Source organism: Musca autumnalis, unplaced genomic scaffold, assembly GCF_047663935.1.
Source record: "Musca autumnalis isolate F117 unplaced genomic scaffold, ASM4766393v1 scaffold_5, whole genome shotgun sequence".
Lineage (NCBI taxonomy): Eukaryota > Metazoa > Arthropoda > Insecta > Diptera > Muscidae > Musca > Musca autumnalis.
This window is the reverse complement of record NW_027412088.1, coordinates 175,817,693-175,836,383: the sequence shown is the minus strand read 5'-3', so window position 1 is coordinate 175,836,383 and position 18,691 is coordinate 175,817,693. Positions and strand designations below refer to the sequence as shown.

General features: G+C 39.9%; 1 protein-coding gene across 2 annotated transcripts in view; it reads right to left on the bottom strand.

Moving 5' to 3' along the window:
• Positions 1-2,547: 2,547 nt before the first annotated feature.
• Positions 2,548-18,691, bottom strand: part of LOC141404970 (uncharacterized) — a 1,496,028-nt gene continuing 1,479,884 nt past the window's right edge. Inside the window, exons 18-19 of one of the 2 annotated variants that reach the window (XM_073988846.1) lie at positions 9,473-10,069; positions 2,548-2,847 (exon numbers count right to left, since the gene is read on the bottom strand). In XM_073988846.1, coding sequence (XP_073844947.1) covers positions 2,737-2,847; positions 9,473-10,069 — 708 coding nt within the window. In that variant the 3' untranslated portion in view covers positions 2,548-2,736. The remainder of the gene's footprint in view (positions 2,848-9,472; positions 10,070-18,691) is intronic. The other variant, XM_073988845.1, reaches the window with a different exon arrangement.

The following is an 18,691-nucleotide window of genomic DNA, read 5'->3' as shown; positions in this document are numbered from 1 at the left end:
AAGGGTGCTTCTATAGAACTTTTCTGAAAGAAAGGTTGCTTCTATAGAACTTTTCTGAAAGAAAGGGTGCTTCTATAGAACCTTTCTGAAAGAAAGGGTGCTTCTATAGAACTTTTCTGAAAGAAAGTGTGCTTCTATAGAACTTTTCTGAAAGAAAGGGTGCTTCTATAGAACTTTTCTGAAAGAAAGGGTGCTTCTATAGAACTTTTCTGAAAGGAAGGGCGCTCCTTTAGAACTTTCTGAAAGGAAGGGCGCTCCTTTAGAACTTTCTGAAAGAAAGGGTGCTTCTATAGAACTTTTCTGAATGAAATTGTGCTTCTGGAGACCTTTTCTGAAAGAAAGGGTGCTTCTATAGTCCCCTTCTGAAAGAAAGGGTGCTTATATAGAATTTTTCTGAAAGATACCTTCAGTTGGTCTATAAAGACCAACCTTCAGCTGGTCTATAAAGACCAACCTTCAGCTGGTCTATAAAGACCAACCTTCAGCTGGTCTATAAAGACCAATCTTCAGCTGGTCTATAAAGACCAACCTTCAGCTGGTCTATAAAGACCAATCTTCAGCTGGTCTATAAAGACCAACCTTCAGCTGGTCTATAAAGACCAATCTTCAGCTGGTCTATAAAGACCAATCTTCAGCTGGTCTATAAAGACCAACCTTCAGCTGGTCTATAAAGACCAACCTTCAGCTGGTCTATAAAGACCAACCTTCAGCTGGTCTATAAAGACCAACCTTCAGCTGGTCTATAAAGACCAACCTTCAGCTGGTCTATAAAGACCAACCTTCAGCTGGTCTATAAAGACCAACCTTCAGCTGGTCTATAAAGACCAACCTTCAGCTGGTCTATAAAGACCAACCTTCAGCTGGTCTATAAAGACCAACCTTCAGCTGGTCTATAAAGACCAACCCTCAGCTGGTCTATAGAGACCAACCTTCAGCTGGTCTATAGAGACCAACTTTCGGCTGGTCTATAGAGACCAACTTTCGGCTGGTCTATAGAGACCAACCTTCGGCTGGTCTATAGAGACCAACTTTCGGCCGGTCTATAGAGACCAACCTTCGGCTGGTCTATAGAGACCAACCTTCGGCTGGTCTATAGAGACCAACTTTCGGCTGGTCTATAGAGACCAACCTTCAGCTGGTCTATAGATACCAACCTTCAGCTGGTCTATAGAGACCAACCTTCAGCGGGTCTATAGAGACCAAGCTTCAGCGGGTCTATAGAGACCAAGCTTCAGCTAGTCTAAAATGATCACCTTCGGCTGGTCTATAAAGACCAACCTTCAGCTGGCGTATAGAAACCACCTTCTGCTCGTCCGTAAGGACTTAATCCTGCTTGTCTATAAAGGCTCCCTCCTGTTCGTCTATGAAGACTCCCTTCAGCTCGTCTATAAAGTCTGCCTTCAGCTCGTCTGTAAATACTTTAGTCTGTCACCTGCACTTCTTTTCTAAGTTTCTCATTTTCTGCCTTTCTTTTTTCATTCCACCCTAATCTACAGTTTCGTATGATTTATTGTTTTCTGTGTATTTCATAAAAACTTAATAAAATATATTCATATACTTACCGCTTTGTTAGTATAGGCGCCTAAAAAGACTCCTCCTATGAAATACTTACCATGATCTTAAGGCCTATAATAATTTTATGCTTTCTGAGCCAAAAACCAAAATATTTTTCTGTGCCTTTGAGGCGTATAACTATTGACAATAATTATACGTTCCATTGACCCCATATATTTTCATACTTACCCCTATTGTTCATCCATACAAAGTAAAACATCTTTTCATTTATTTTGTTTCTTTTTGTATGTTTCGTTTTTTTAACAATTTCTTTAATTAATTTATTAAAATAAAAATTACAATTAATTACAATTTTACATAGATTATTATAAGAATTTAATTTACACATTATGGAATTGGAATTCCATGGATCGGGGATAGTTAGTTTTGAAGTTTGACATTCTTGTAATTTATTATTATAATAATTTCTTATTATTAGTTTTTCGTTTATTATTATTATTTTGTTTAATTAAATTAGTTTATATTCATTCTTTGTTTTGGTTTTTGTCTCCAATATCTGCCTATGGTTTATAATCTTAACAGTTTCATAGTTATACTTAAATTTGTAGTTGTCTTTTGTTGTTGTTACTGTATATTAAATGCTTGTTTAAATAAATTTTAGTTTATTTTATTGGAATTTTTTTGTCGTTTATTTTAGTTATTTTGTTTTTAGTTAAGTTGTTTTTGTTTTATTTCTGTTTGTTATTTTCTTGTCTTTGCAAAAAGGCAGTTAATTGAGTATTTCTTTCTCTCTGTCTCTGTATGATTTCTTTAACATTTTCTTTTCTTTTATTTAGCTAAAATCGTTTACATTAGTCATGTTTTTTGTTTTAAACTGTTACTGTTTGTTTTTCCTAGATTTCCCTTTTTATTTCCTTTTAAAAGGGGACTCCTGTTAAGTTTTGGTTTTTTGTTATAATTTTGATGGCCTGTCTAGTTTTTATTTCCTTTTTTCCTAACATGAGGTTTTGTTTTGTGAAATTGAGTTTTGAGTTTTTTTTCTGTATTTTTTGTTTAAAAAAATTTGTTTTCTTTTTTGTTTTTCTTTTTTAATGAATTTAAATATTTTTTTATTCTGAGGTTCATTGTCTTGTCCATTTTTATGTTACGTTTACATTTTAGGTTTAAACTTTAATTTTAAATTATTGTTGCCTTTGTTGTTCGTTTTTGTGACATTTACCGTCAGAATCGTGTTCCATTGTTACGATCCTGGGTCATAATAATACTCTCACCATTCAGTTGATGGTGGACAATTTCTTCGGGTACGGTTTTGAGGAGACCAGATGCGGCGGCCTGAAATGGGAAATTTTAAAATAAAGAAATAATTAGAAACAAATATTTTATTTTTCACATAATATTGTTGATCTTTGATCAGTATCTTGTTCTTTTATTTGTTTGCCTTAAGGTCATAAATAAAAAAATTAAAAAGAAGCAAAACTAATAAAAGAAGAAAATACAAATATTTTATATGGTATAACACATGGCGTATTAATAACGACAGTACATATACGCAACCAGGCACTGTTCTCTTTAATAAGGAGATTATAGAATTATAGACTTACATATCTCTCTGTCTTATTAATCGTTAAATCTCACATTTAGGAGATCTCTTCACCTAGGCAATAAATCCAACTAGTTGACAACCTCCCTCCGACGGTCATAAAACATCGCTGCTGCCAAAAAAGACTACATGTCTACAACTTCAAAATATCAGTCTCAAAATATTGTTTAGAGATTCCTTCCCAAAAAAAACTTCTTCTATGGGATTGTAATTTGTCGTATCCCTTCTATTTCAAGCTAACGTTTAAAAATAACAGACACTTTCTGAAAAAAAGGTGCTACTATAGACACTCTCTGAAAGAAAGGTGCTTCTATAGAACCCTTCTGGAAGAAAACGTGCTTCTATATACTCTTTCTAAAGGAAAGGGTGCTTCTATAGGCCCTTCCTAAAGGAAAGGGTGCTTCTATAGACCCTTCCTAAAGGAAAGGGTGCTTCTATAGACCCTTCCTAAAGGAAAGGGTGCTTCTATAGACCCTTCCTAAAGGAAAGGGTGCTTCTATAGACCCTTCCTAAAGGAAAGGGTGCTTCTATAGACCCTTCCTAAAGGAAAGGGTGCTTCTATAGACCCTTCCTAAAGCAAAGGGTACTTCTATAGACCCTTCCTAAAGGAAAGGGTGCTTCTATAGACCCTTCCTAAAGGAAAGGGTGCTTCTATAAACCCTTCCTAAAGGAAAGGGTGCTTCTATAGACACTTCCTAAAGGAAAGGGTGCTTCTATAGACACTTCCTAAAGGAAAGGGTGCTTCTATAGACCCTTCTAAAGGAAAGGGTGCTTCTATAGACCCTTCCTAAAGGAAAGAGTGCTTCTATAGACCCTTCCTAAAGGAAAGGGTGCTTCTATAGACCCTTCCTAAAGGAAAGGGTGCTTCTATTGACCCTTCCTAAAGGAAAGGGTGCTTCTATAGACCCTTCCTAAAAGAAAGGGTGCTTCTATAGACCCTTCCTAAAGGAAAGGGTGCTCCTATAGACCCTTCTTCAAAGAATGGGTGCTCCTATAGACTCTTCTTCAAAGAAAGGGTGCTCCTATAGACTCTTCTTCAAAGAAAGGGTGCTCGTATAGAGGCTTTTTGAAAGAAAATTTGTTCCTTTCGACCCTTCAGCTGGTCTATAAAGACCAACCTTCAGCTGCTCTATAAAGACCACCCTTCAGCTGGTCTATAAAGACCAACCTTCAGCTGGTCTATAAAGACCAACCTTCAGCTGGTCTATAAAGACCAACCTTCAGCTGGTCTATAAAGACCAACCTTCAGCTGGTCTATAAAGACCACCTTCAGTTGGTCTATAAATACCAACTTCAGCTGGTCTATAAAGACCAACCTTCAGCTGGTCTATAAAGACCAACCTTCAGCTGGTCTATAAAGACCAACCTTCAGCTGGTCTATAAAGACCAACCTTCAGCTGGTCTATAAAGACCAACCTTCAGCTGGTCTATAAAGACCAACCTTCAGCTGGTCTATAAAGACCAACCTTCAGCTGGTCTATAAAGACCACCTTCAGTTGGTCTATAAATACCAACTTCAGCTGGTCTATAAAGACCAACCTTCAGCTGGTCTATAAAGACCAACCTTCAGCTGGTCTATAAAGACCAACCTTCAGCTGGTCTATAAAGACCAACCTTCAGCTGGTCTATAAAGACCAACCTTCAGCTGGTCTATAAAGACCAACCTTCAGCTGGTCTATAAAGACCAACCTTCAGCTGGTCTATAAAGACCAACCTTCAGCTGGTCTATAATATAGCTGGTCCTTTGTACCCTTTCTAAAAGAAAGGGTGCTCCTTTGTACCCTTTATGAAAGAAAGGGTGCTCCTTTGTACCCTTTCTGAAAGAAAGGTTGCTCCTTTGTACCCTTTCTGAAAGAAAGGTTGCTCCTTTGTACCCTTTCTGAAAGAAAGGGTGTTCCTTTGTACCCTTTCTGAAAGAAAGCGTGCTCCTTTGTACCCTTTCTGAAAGAAAGGGTGCTCCTTTGTACCCTTTCTGAAAGAAAGGGTGCTCCTTTAGACCATTTCTGAAAGAAAGGGTGCTCCTTTAGACCATTTCTGAAAGAAAGGGTGCTCCTTTGTACCCTTTCTGAAAGAAAGGGTGCTCCTTTGTACCCTTTTCTGAAAGAAAGGAGCTCCTTTGTACCCTTTCTGAAAGAAAGGGTGCTCCTTTGTACCCTTTCTAAAAGAAAGGGTGCTCCTTTGTACCCTTTCTAAAAGAAAGGGTGCTCCTTTGTACCCTTTCTGAAAGAAAGGTGCTCCTTTGTACCCTTTCTGAAAGAAAGGGTGCTCCTTTGTACCCTTTCTGAAAGAAAGGGTGCTCCTTTGTACCCTTTCTGAAAGAAAGGGTGCTCCTTTGTACCCTTTCTGAAAGAAAGGTTGCTCCTTTAGACCCTTTCTGAAAGAAAGGGTGCTCCTTTAGACCATTTCTGAAAGAAAGGGTGCTCCTTTAGACCCTTTCTGAAAGAAAGGGTGCTCCTTTAGACCCTTTCTGAAAGAAAGGGTGCTCCTTTAGACCCTTTATGAAAGAAAGGGTGCTCCTTTAGACCCTTTCTGAAAGAAAGGGTGCTCCTTTAGACCCTTTCTGAAAGAAAGGGTGCTCCTTTAGACCCTTTCTGAAAGAAAGGGTGCTCCTTTAGACCCTTTCTGAAAGAAAGGGTGCTCCTTTAGACCCTTTCTGAAAGAAAGGGTGCTCCTTTAGACCCTTTCTGAAAGAAAGGGTGCTCCTTTAGACCCTTTCTGAAAGAAAGGGTGCTCCTTTAGACCCTCTCTGAAAGAAAGGGTGCTCCTTTAGACCCTTTCTGAAAGAAAGGGTGCTCCTTTAGACCCTTTCTGAAAGAAAGGGTGCTCCTTTAGACCCTTTCTGAAAGAAAGGGTGCTCCCTTTAGACCCTTTCTGAAAGAAAGGGTGCTCCTTTAGACCCTTTCTGAAAGAAAGGGTGCTCCTTTAGACCCTTTCTGAAAGAAAGGGTGCTCCTTTAGACCCTTTCTGAAAGAAAGGGTGCTCCTTTAGACCCTTTCTGAAAGAAAGGGTGCTCCTTTAGACCCTTTCTGAAAGAAAGGGTGCTCCTTTAGACCCTTTCTGAAAGAAAGGGTGCTCCTTTAGACCCTTTCTGAAAGAAAGGGTGCTCCTTTAGACCCTTTCTGAAAGAAAGGGTGCTCCTTTAGACCCTTTCTGAAAGAAAGGGTGCTCCTTTAGACCCTTTCTGAAAGAAAGGGTGCTCCTTTAGACCCTTTCTGAAAGAAAGGGTGCTCCTTTAGACCCTTTCTGAAAGAAAGGGTGCTCCTTTAGACCCTTTCTGAAAGAAAGGGTGCTCCTTTAGACCCTTTCTGAAAGAAAGGGTGCTCCTTTAGACCCTTTCTGAAAGAAAGGGTGCTCCTTTAGACCCTTTCTGAAAGAAAGGGTGCTCCTTTAGACCCTTTCTGAAAGAAAGGGTGCTCCTTTAGACCCTTTCTGAAAGAAAGGGTGCTCCTTTAGACCCTTTCTGAAAGAAAGGGTGCTCCTTTAGACCCTTTCTGAAAGAAAGGGTGCTCCTTTAGACCCTTTCTGAAAGAAAGGGTGCTCCTTTAGACCCTTTCTGAAAGAAAGGGTGCTCCTTTAGACCCTTTCTGAAAGAAAGGGTGCTCCTTTAGACCCTTTCTGAAAGAAAGGGTGCTCCTTTAGACCCTTTCTGAAAGAAAGGGTGCTCCTTTAGACCCTTTCTGAAAGAAAGGGTGCTCCTTTAGACCCTTTCTGAAAGAAAGGGTGCTCCTTTAGACCCTTTCTGAAAGAAAGGGTGCTCCTTTAGACCCTTTCTGAAAGAAAGGGTGCTCCTTTAGACCCTTTCTGAAAGAAAGGGTGCTCCTTTAGACCCTTTCTGAAAGAAAGGGTGCTCCTTTAGACCCTTTCTGAAAGAAAGGGTGCTCCTTTAGACCCTTTCTGAAAGAAAGGGTGCTCCTTTAGACCCTTTCTGAAAGAAAGGGTGCTCCTTTAGACCCTTTCTGAAAGAAAGGGTGCTCCTTTAGACCCTTTCTGAAAGAAAGGGTGCTCCTTTAGACCCTTTCTGAAAGAAAGGGTGCTCCTTTAGACCCTTTCTGAAAGAAAGGGTGCTCCTTTAGACCCTTTCTGAAAGAAAGGGTGCTCCTTTAGACCCTTTCTGAAAGAAAGGGTGCTCCTTTAGACCCTTTCTGAAAGAAAGGGTGCTCCTTAGAAAGGGTAACCTTCAGACCCTTTCTGAAAGAAATGGTGCTCCTTTAGACCCTTTCTGAAAGAAACGGTGTCCTTTAGACCCTTTCTGAAAGAAACGGTGTCCTTTAGACCCTTTCTGAAAGAAAGGGTGCTCCTTTATACCCTTTCTGAAAGAAAGGGTGTTCCTATAGGGTGCTCCTTTAGACCCTTTCTGAAAGAAAGGGTGCTCCTTTATACCCTTTCTGAAAGAAAGGGTGTTCCTATAGGGTGCTCCTTTAGACCCTTTCTGAAAGAAAGGGTGTTCCTATAGGCTGCTCCTTTAGACCCTTTCTGAAAGAAAGGGTGCTCCTATAAATCCTTTCTGAAAATTACCTTCCTTCAGCTGGTCTATAAAGACCAACCTTCAGCTGGTCTATAAAGACCAACCATCAGTTGGTCTATAAAGACCAACCTTCAGCTGGTCTATAACGACCAACCTTCAGCTGGTCTATAAAGACCAACCTTCAGCTGGTCTATAACGACCAACCTTCAGCTGGTCTATAAAGACCAACCTTCAGCTGGTCTATAAAGACCAACCTTCAGCTGGCCTATAAAGACCAAACTTCAGCTGGTCTATAAAGACCAACCTTCAGCTGGTCTATAAAGACCAACCTTCAGCTGGTCTATAAAGACCAACCTTCAGCTGGTCTATGAAGACCAACCTTCAGCTGGTCTATAAAGACCAACCTTCAGCTGGTCTATAAAGACCAACCTTCAGCTGGTCTATAAAGACCAACCTTCAGCTGGTCTATAAAGACCAACCTTCAGCTGGTCTATAAAGACCAACCTTCAGCTGGTCTATAAAGACCAACCTTCAGCTGGTCTATAAAGACCAACCAACCTTCAGCTGGTCTATAAAGACCAACCAACCTTCAGCTGGTCTATAAAGACCAACCAACCTTCAGCTGGTCTATAAAGACCAACCAACCTTCAGCTGGTCTATAAAGACCAACCAACCTTCAGCTGGTCTATAAAGACCAACCAACCTTCAGCTGGTCTATAAAGACCAACCAACCTTCAGCTGGTCTATAAAGACCAACCAACCTTCAGCTGGTCTATAAAGACCAACCAACCTTCAGCTGGTCTATAAAGACCAACCAACCTTCAGCTGGTCTATAAAGACCAACCAACCTTCAGCTGGTCTATAAAGACCAACCAACCTTCAGCTGGTCTATAAAGACCAACCAACCTTCAGCTGGTCTATAAAGACCAACCAACCTTCAGCTGGTCTATAAAGACCAACCAACCTTCAGCTGGTCTATAAAGACCAACCAACCTTCAGCTGGTCTATAAAGACCAACCAACCTTCAGCTGGTCTATAAAGACCAACCAACCTTCAGCTGGTCTATAAAGACCAACCAACCTTCAGCTGGTCTATAAAGACCAACCTTCAGCTGGTCTATAAAGACCAACCTTCAGCTGGTCTATAGAGACCAACATTCAGCTGGTCTATAGAGACCAACCTTCAGCTGGTCTATAAAGACCAACCATCAGCTGGTCTATAAAGACCAACCTTCAGCTGGTCTATAAATACCAACCTTCAGCTGGTTTATAAAGGCCACCTTCGGCTGGTCTATAAAGACCGCCTTCAGCTGGTATATAAAGACTGCCTTCAGCTGGTATATAAAGACCAACCTTCAGCTGGTCTATAAATACCACCTTCGGCTGGTTTATAAAGACCACATTCGGCTGTTCTACAAAGACCACCTTCGGCTGGTCTATAAAGAACACCTTCGGCTGCGCTATAAAGACCACCTTCAGCCGGACTATAAAGACCACCTTCACACGGTCTTTAAAGACCACCTTCAGCCGGTCTATAAGGACCACCTTCGGCTGGTTTATAAAGACCACCTTCAGCCGGTCAATAAAGACCACCATCGGCTGGTTTATAAAGACCACCTTCAGCCGGTCAATAAAGACCACCATCTGCTGGTCTATAAAGACTTCCTTTTTCTCGTCTATAAGGACTCGCTTGAGCTCGTCTAAAAAGACGTCCTTTAGCTCGCCTATAAAAACTTTTTTCAACTCGTCTATAAAGACTCTCTTCAGCAGTTGTTGATTTCAAATTTTCTATTTTTTACGTTTTTCATTCCACCCTAATTTACAGTTTCGGATGATGTATTGCTTTCTGTGTATTTCATAAAAAAACTTAATAAAATATATTCATATACTTACCGCTTCGTTAGTATAGACACCTGAGGATCCCATACTGCTAACACCCACTATACTGCCGTTTCCCTGTAAATGTAACAAACTACTGACCCCACCACCACTGATTTGTCCCGACGCCGATGATGCCGAAGAGGAGGAGGTGGCCGCCGGTGATGCCACACCAGCTGTTGCTTTAACTGATGCTGATTGCGCCAAAGGCGATTGTGGCCTTTTTTGGGACGCACAAATGATGGATTGTTGTTGGCTATTGTGATGGGAAACGGCTGTGGGGGGTGCGGGCTGTTGTGTCATATGCATTGAGAGGATACCACTTGTTTGCAGTAGACCTGCTGCTGCCACTGCTGCTGCATGTTGTTGCTGCTGGTGGTGGTGGTGCTGCTGCTGTTGTTGTTGATGGCTAGATAGTGTGGAATGTAGTGATTGTGTGTGCGTAGTGGATGGTAGTGGTTGTTGTGCAGCTGAAACTAGTTTATGAGCATACAAAGAGTGGGGTGTGGTAAAGGTGGCCAATTGTGATGGATGTGACATTGTGACACCAGTAATGGTATTCGTGGCAAACATGGGACTCGTCGAGTACATGGGAGATGGGGCCAGATCAATCTGTAATAAAATAATATATGCAGAAAGGGAGAGAGACAAAGGTGGAGAGAGAGAGAAAGACACACAAACACCATTATAATTACATATATACAGACATACATGGTAAATACACATAAGATATGAATGAAAAATGAATGGTTATTTGCTGGGTTGGACGGGTGGCGAGTTAAATACATATGTATGAGAATAGCGAAAGTTCAGTAATGAAAAATATTTTCAACGCTTTTTTTGAAATATAATGGACACAAATTTTTACAATTTTTTATGCTTTTTTACAATATTAAATTTTAACATACTGTGTTTTAAAAAATTTTTTTGACTAAGTTTTTCCCCAAAACAAAAATTTCAATACCCAAAAACCATAAATGGAAATAAAATAAAATAAAATGCAATTTTCACATCCAATACCAATTGAATTGCATCATAAAATATTTTGATGCCAAATGTTTTTTTTTTATTTTTGGCACTTGTTTTTTTTTTCTTTCTTCTTCTACTATCATCGTTTGACTGATTGATTGATGAGTATACAATAAAATATTGAAATTTTGTTTTTTTTTCTTCTTTATGTGTGTAGTAACAAAATGTATATTGCCAAAAAAGTAGTTATGAATTCTAGTTAGAATTTATGAATTGATAATTGTAACATATGTACATATGTATATTGTGTTTTTTATTGAATTTTAATGAAATTTATTTTGTACTTTTCTATTCGATGTAACAGATACAATATGTCTGTGCAATTTGGTACAGGCAATTCAATTAGAAGGAACTGCTACTTGATTTGTTTTGAATTGAATACAAAAACACACACAAATGTATGCCAAAAATTGGTGGTAACTATCTGTATGATTTTTAATATCAATGAAATATTAAAGTAAAGTGTAGAAAAATTATAGCTTATTGTTCTATGGGTAAGGTATGGGGATCTATTCTATTGTTCTATTGTTTCTAAAAATCTAAGTCACGGATGAAAGCAGGCATTGTTTCAAATATTGGGATGTCAACAAGTTCTTGTTCCCTTAAACAGGGTCTTAACGGAACGTTTTGGTACCGAATGTTGTTGTAGGCAAGTTTACAATTTTTCTCTTGGAAAAGGTTTTTCGAATTTACAAGAAAAAAAAAAATTATGGAAGTGAGCTAAAACATTAAAAATGAAATGGTGGCTATGCGAGGATGTAGACTTGTGAAATTTTTAGCTTATCTATAAAGGCCATATTTAAATCTTTTATAAGGACCCCATTCAGCTCTTCTATAAACACCACTTTAAACGTGTCTACAAATACCACATTCATTTAGAACTATAAAGACCAATTGCAAATTATTTTTCTATCTCTCATCTACTCTACAGAGACCACATTTCCGTCGTCTATAAAGACCAAATTATAACAAGAATTTTGGGAAGAATATACTGTGCAACAAAATTCATTTTTTTCAAAATTATGGGAAACCCCAAGTAGATTATGAAAGTAGAGCTAAAAATATGATACACGTGTATCGGCGTTTTTTAATGTTTACATCGAAAAGTAACCAAAGTAGGCAGGGCACGTACCGTCCATTTCTAGATATTTTTCGAAATATTCGAGTTAAGATATTATGGAATCATTGCATTTTAGGTATATAGTGTCTTTGGCAACTTTACAGAGAATGATGTGGGCAATAATTTCGTTTCAAAAATGTCACCAGAGCAGCAGTTACTCCCATCATTATATTATTTTGGACCATGCCAAATCGTGCATGTGAAAGCCCATATGACACCTATATTTCCACTGCACCATAGCCGTAGACCTCTCACGTATTTTCACATACAATATAAGCAACCAATGGCCTATCCTAACTACGTACTTTCAGTTAAAAATATAAAAATACGCAATTTTGGCAGGTCCGATTTTCAAATATATTCACCACAAATGGTTTAAGTAGTTGTTTGTAGTGTTCAATCACAACGACAATCTGGAGAAAAATTGTAAAATATTGTAACGTGGTTTTCTCGACGGCTGGGGTAGCTCCAGTCGCGTCCAGGGGCTCCATAAGGACCCACTAAACCTTATGAATTAAAAGACTAGTGTTTTCCCTTTTGGGGCTAAATCAGTAGTTTATTGATTTAAAAGAAACTAGCAAGTTCTACTTCAATGAAATGCGATATTATTACTTTGGCCCTTCTTCGGAGGGGAGGATGCTGATAGGACAGATGCTGACGATTTGTAGATGATCGGGAACTTTATCAACTCTATGTGTTCGTGTTCAGCAACTCGGCAAAAGCTGTTCGGGGACGACGATGGTTGATGAAGCTCGGTGATGTTCGGGAACGAAAATGGTTGACGAAGATCGGTGACGATGACTCGGCAACTCGGCTACAGTTGTTCGGCAACGACGACGGTGGACGAAGCTCGGTGACGACGATTCGGTGATGTTCGGTAACTCGTCCGAAGCTGTTCGGGAACGGCGACGGGTGACGACGTTCGGTGGTGTTTGGGAACGCCGACGGCTGGCGGGGATCGGTGATGACGATGCTGGCTGATAACGATAGTTGTCGATGGTCGGAAGCGACGATCCTGGTTGCTGATTCGTTTCAGTAGTGATCGGGAACGTGTTGATTGATGTCGGGCGGGTTGACGACGATCTGCTGTTCTGTTCGGAACGACTACTATACAACACTAATTACAGCTACGAACTCATACAGACTACTGCGTATAACTAGGAACAAAGAACCAAGGTCCCTGTGTGGGACGGGAAACCGAAGTCTCCGTGTGGGACGGGAAACCGAAGTCTCCGTGTGGGACGGGAAACCGAAGTCTCCGTGTGGTACGGGAAACCGAAGTCTCCGTGTGGGACGGGAAACCGAAGTCTCCGTGTGGTACGGGAAACCGAAGTCTCCGTGTGGGACGGGAAACCGAAGTCTCCGTGTGGTACGGGAAACCGAAGTCTCCGTGTGGGACGGGAAACCGAAGTCTCCGTGTGGGACGGGAAACCGAAGTCTCCGTGTGGGACAGAAAACCGAAGTCTCTGTGTGGAACAGGAAACCGAAGTCTCTGTGGGGGACAGTAAACAGAATTCACTGTGTGCAATTTATTAACGGGACAGCCACAATGGGTAGTCCCTTCCAAAATTTGCCAACGCAACAAACCACCCAGGAATGCCTTGGTGGATAGCAAGCCCCCAGCAGTAGCAAGCTGACTCCAACAGCGAAAAACAAAATACTAAAGGCTTACGTTGTACAGAGTGATTGCGAATTATTCCGCCTTACTTAAAGTGAGCAAATAACCCTACTACACGACTGAAGTAGATGGAGGCGCTGTTGAATGCGTATTGTCTCACTTATGATAGTACTTGCGGACAGTGGATGTTGTTGTATGTGTGTGCTGTTTGCCTTATTGACGCTACGCTGTTAATGGCAGAACGTGGGCGTTGTTGTAATGTACGTGGCATTCGTCACGTTACATATGGCCCTACCCCTATATCGAAAACCGGAGCTGCTAAGAATATTATATTTTATGGTTACAGATTTCTTTTATTCAGAGACTCATAGTGAAATTTCATTTGGAACATTTCTTTAACAATATTCCCAAAAAGTGAAGGATTTTGATAGATTTTGATCCAGTATGGATCGTATGCGGAAAAGGAATTATATACAAATAAACAATATTTAATATGGCCAACACAGAAAATTTTGATGTACTAATACCTATTTGAGTTGATATTTAATTTCTTTCAAGTGCTATTCGTACACGTTTTGTTCGAATTTCAAAAAACAACTCTACACTACAAATGCGGCCTACACACAGAGAAGAGATATTGTTGGAACAATCATATTCTAAGAGCAAAATAGTGTATTTTAAAAATCTGAAAATATATATTGTTGTTTCAACCATATATTTTTTATTTGGAAACATGATGACACAAAATATATTGTTGCGCCAACAATACATATTTTAAGAATTTTAAAATAAACTATTTTGCTCTTAGAATATGATTGTTCCAACAATATTTTTTCTCTGCGTGTACAATTAAAATTCCAGTCCATATTTTATTAGAACGGTATGGGTATTTTAAAAATTTTATCCACATTTTCCAACCGAATTTTGGAATTTGTGATATCAAAATGTAGAAAACCTTTATTCAAAAGATATCACCCTACATATATAACAGTTAATTTTTGAGACACATTACGTTCAGAATAGACAACAAAAATAAAAACAATTTTGTTGAAATGGTACGTTTGACTTTTTGATTTCAGTACATTATTTAGAAACAATAGTGCATTATTCAGTAAAATTTTTTTTAAAACCCAGGAGTATAGCTCAAATGTTACAGTTTTAGCTGTACTTGTTCACCCAATGTCAATGGTATTACATGTAGAATCCTTTTATGCATTTAAAGACGGATTTTAATAAACATTCTGATCCAATCTCAACAGTGATCCTCACAACAAATTTCAATTATTTAGTATTATTTAATACTTCTAGTACACTTATTGTACGACCACCTCTAACAATGAACCTGACAAATAAATAGTATATCAGAATTCCACTTCTATTCCTTAACCCAATACAAATCCTTCACTACATCAGTAATCTTGATTCCAAATTTTAGCTTTCCAGGTCTATCCGTTTACCCAAACTCCAATTGTACCAAATTTAGTACCATTTAGTACTTTTCGAACACATAAGTACGAATTTCCAAAACCACTTCAGTCCTACACTCCAAAAGTAATTAAATTCCAAATTTCACGATTCCAGCTCTATCCTTTCACCCTAATCTAATTTGTACCAAATTCAGTACCGTTTAGTTCTTTTCGTACCCATAAGTACGAATTTCCAAAACTACCTCAATCCTTCACTCCATCAGTAATCTTAATTCCAAATTTCACGTTTCCAGGTCTATCCGAATCCAAATTGTACCAAATTTAGTACCATTTATGATGATATCTTCTGTCTATTGAATGTCCTATAGAAGGCCACGAGAGGTTTTCAAGTTAGAGATGGACTTAAGAGGTCTTCTGTTTATAGAAGATCTCTAGAAATCGTTTATTTATACAAGATCTCTGATAGTATTTTGCCTCTAGAATTTTCATAAGGTTTTCGGTGTTCGGAAGGCCTCAAGGGGTCCCCGGCCTATAAAAGGTTTGAAGATGTCTTCTGTCTATACAGGACATCAACCATCCTTTGGCCAATAGGGAACCCTAAAAAACATTCTGTTGGTTCAAGCCCAGGGTTGAGGTCTTTCGTCTATTAGAGATCTCAAGAGGCATGCTTTCCATAGAAAACCTCAGAAGATATAACATTGTACATTATGGTTATACCTGAAGGTTGAGAATTGCTTTGTAGAGATAGTAAGACTAACGAGGTTATACACACTTTTATACGATCGAAAATGTCATTTATCGAAAGAATGGTTTTAGACCCCAAGTATTTTTCGAAGAAATTCATTTCAGACAATTTGTAATCGAAGGACATGGCTACCTTCCGTCTGTCTGGCTAGTGCGCACGATAAGTCTCGAACGGATCAACCGATTCGAAGATTCTCTTCCTCTTCCACAAAAGTTAAAATTTTTCCTGTAAAATGGTGTGAACGATAACTATCCAAGCGAGCAATCGATTCGGTCCAAACTTTGCACGTTGCTTTATTCCTTTTAGATATAGATAGGGTTCGAATATGAACAATATCGGGCTAATTAGGAAACAGTGAAGTTCAAGAGCTCTTTTCGGATCGTTTTGAGTTTTTTTCAGCAGGTTACCCTTTACGGCGGTACAAGTTTTTTTCGGGGGGCTAGTCCATACTTCCTGAAATAACGACCTAAAAGCTCCATAAAATCCGGGCGCCACTGAATAGAATGGGAAATCAGCAAGATTATTCTGGCAGGGCGATTCTCATTCATCCAGTTATGTATGAACTTGGAATATGGTCGGTCCCGTCCATCTGGCACCTCCCACTTAAAAATTAGGGCAAGTGGAATTTGTTGTACCCAGTTGAGGGTTTCTATAGACAGAAGAACTTTTGAGGACATAAATAGACAAAAGACCTTTTGTCTTCCATAGACAGCGTACTCTCGTCAGTAGTGGGATTCGACAAAAATTGGTTAAAATACCAAGGAACGGTCCTGACCGGCTTTAACATGACAAAGCCCAGGATTTATCTTGGTCCCTCTTTCATCTCAAGTGGACACTGACCTCACCGTGGTGTCACCTGGGGAACTGCCTTTAACACCCGTTAAAGGTAGTGAGCTAACATGTGCCGCACGTTCACCCATAAGTTAAAAACTTGGGTTTGGGCGTCGGGTTAGTAACCCTCCCCTAGAAAAAACAGCCTACTATGATAAAACGAAAGAAAAGAAAAACAAACCCCTCTAAAGTTGACGAACCCCGCAAACGTGTTAAGGACCATGATCTGCGAATCTGCACCTGGAATGTTTGCACTCTTTATAGAGAAGGTGCAGTTTACGCATTGGCAGAAGAAACTTATGACCGTTGCCCTGCCCATGACATTAAAATTATATTAGGCGATTTTAATACCAAAATTGGAAAGGAGAATATCTTTGGCCCAACAGTCAGGAGGCTGATAGACTTTGCAGCTGCAAGAAACATGGTAGTTAGCAGTACCAGATTTAAGCATCTCGATATTCATAAGGGCACCTGGCTGTTGCCAGATCAAAGAACATAAAATCAAATTGATCACGTTGTGATAGATGGAAGACATGCATCAAGCATGTTGGATGTACGATCGTTCCGAGGTGCAAACATAGACTCGGGCCACTACCGTGTTGCAGCAAAGGTACGTACCAGATTAAACGTAGCAAACAAAGTGCGAACAGACACAACACGGTAGTTGGACGTCGGTAAGCTGCAATCACAACAGATAGCCACAGCATATTCCACTCAACTGGCCCAACTGCTTAGTCAAAGCACTCCTCGTCCCGATAACATATCAAGACAATGGCAAAACATTGCCCACTCCATGCAAACAGCCGCAAAATCCATACTTGGATACCAGAGACCTCCACCAAGGAATCCATGGTACGTCGTGCTGCTACCGAAGAGAAAAATGCGGCATATAGGGCTACTTTACAATCAGTAGCAACGCGTATCGCACGAGATAGGTATCGAAACAAAAGGAGAGAGGAGAAACGTTTTTTCCGCAGGAAAAAGAGAGAGATGGAAAAGCGGGAGTGTGAACAAATCGAGATGTACAGTAGACAGAATGAACCCCGAAAATTCTACCAAAAAGTGAAACATCAAACTGATGGCTTTGGAACTGGCACATCCTCCTGTAGAAACCAGCAAGGTAATCTGGTAACTGATACAGATTGTGTGCTAAGGATATGGAAAGAGCATTTTTCCAAACTGTTGTTATCCAATAGTAGCGAAGTCGACGAATATACCACAGATCCAGTCCCAGAAGATGGTATTGAATGTATACCACCCGGCCAAGATGAGGTAGAGACAGCAATAAACCGGCTGAAGAATAATAAGGCAGCAGGAGCTGATGGCCTACCAGCCGAGCTGTTTAAAACCGGAGGCGACACGCTGATAAGGTGTATGCATCAGCTAGTTAGCTCCATCTGGCAGTAAGAACGCGTACCCGACGATTGGAACCTGAGCATCCTGTGTACCGTCCATAAGAAAGGGGCATAAGTCTTCTCCCTATCGCCTACAAGATAGTGTCAGGCATATTGTGCGAACGACTAAAGCGCATGGTCAACGAAATAATTGGACCATACCAATGCGGCTTTATGGGTACTTTATACGATATGTTTTTTACATATGAGTTGTCACTTCTCCCATACAAAATATATGTGCAAAGTGACAGCTCATATGTAAAAAACATATCGTGTAAAGTACCCATTAGACCGGTCAAGTCCACCATTGACCAGATATTTACCCTGCGGCAAATCCTAGAGAAGACCCAAGAGATGCAGATCGACACCTACCACCTTCTTGTCGATTATAAAGCAGCCTTCGACAGCCCGCTACGTTCAAAGGTATTCCAAGCCATGTGTGAATTTGGCATCCCCGCAAAGCTCATTCGGCTTTGTAAAATGACTCTAACTGACACAAGATCTTCAGGTAAAATAGGAAAGAACCTCTCCGAAGAGTTTTGTACCAAAAGAGGTTTTAGGCAAGGAGACAGCCTTTCGTGTGATCTTTTCAACATCCTGCTTGAAAAGATTATACGAGAGGCAAACGTCAAAAGAAGTGGCACAATCTACACCAATAGCCACATGTTACTTGCTTATGCTGATGATATAGACATCATGGGACGATCAGTAAAAGATGTAACCGATACCTTCATGAAGGTCGAAGGAGAATCTACTAAAGTGGGTCTGGCGGTAAACGGCGAGAAGACCAGCTACTTTGGCTTAAGTAAGCACTTTAAAAACAAAGGCACAACTCATCAAACAAACATAACGCTTTACAAAACACTGATACTACTACAGAATTGGCAAAGAATAGATGGCGCAAACAAGTGGATGAAGAGATGGCAAGGCGCGGTATTAAAAAAAGCGAAGCACTTAACGGAGAGAATTTGAGATCTTTTCTTAGTTCGGTCTATGGAACAAATGTTCTGTAATGGGCCAGCTAATAAGTAAGTATGTAAGTAAGTAATGTATTCGGTTTGAATATGAAC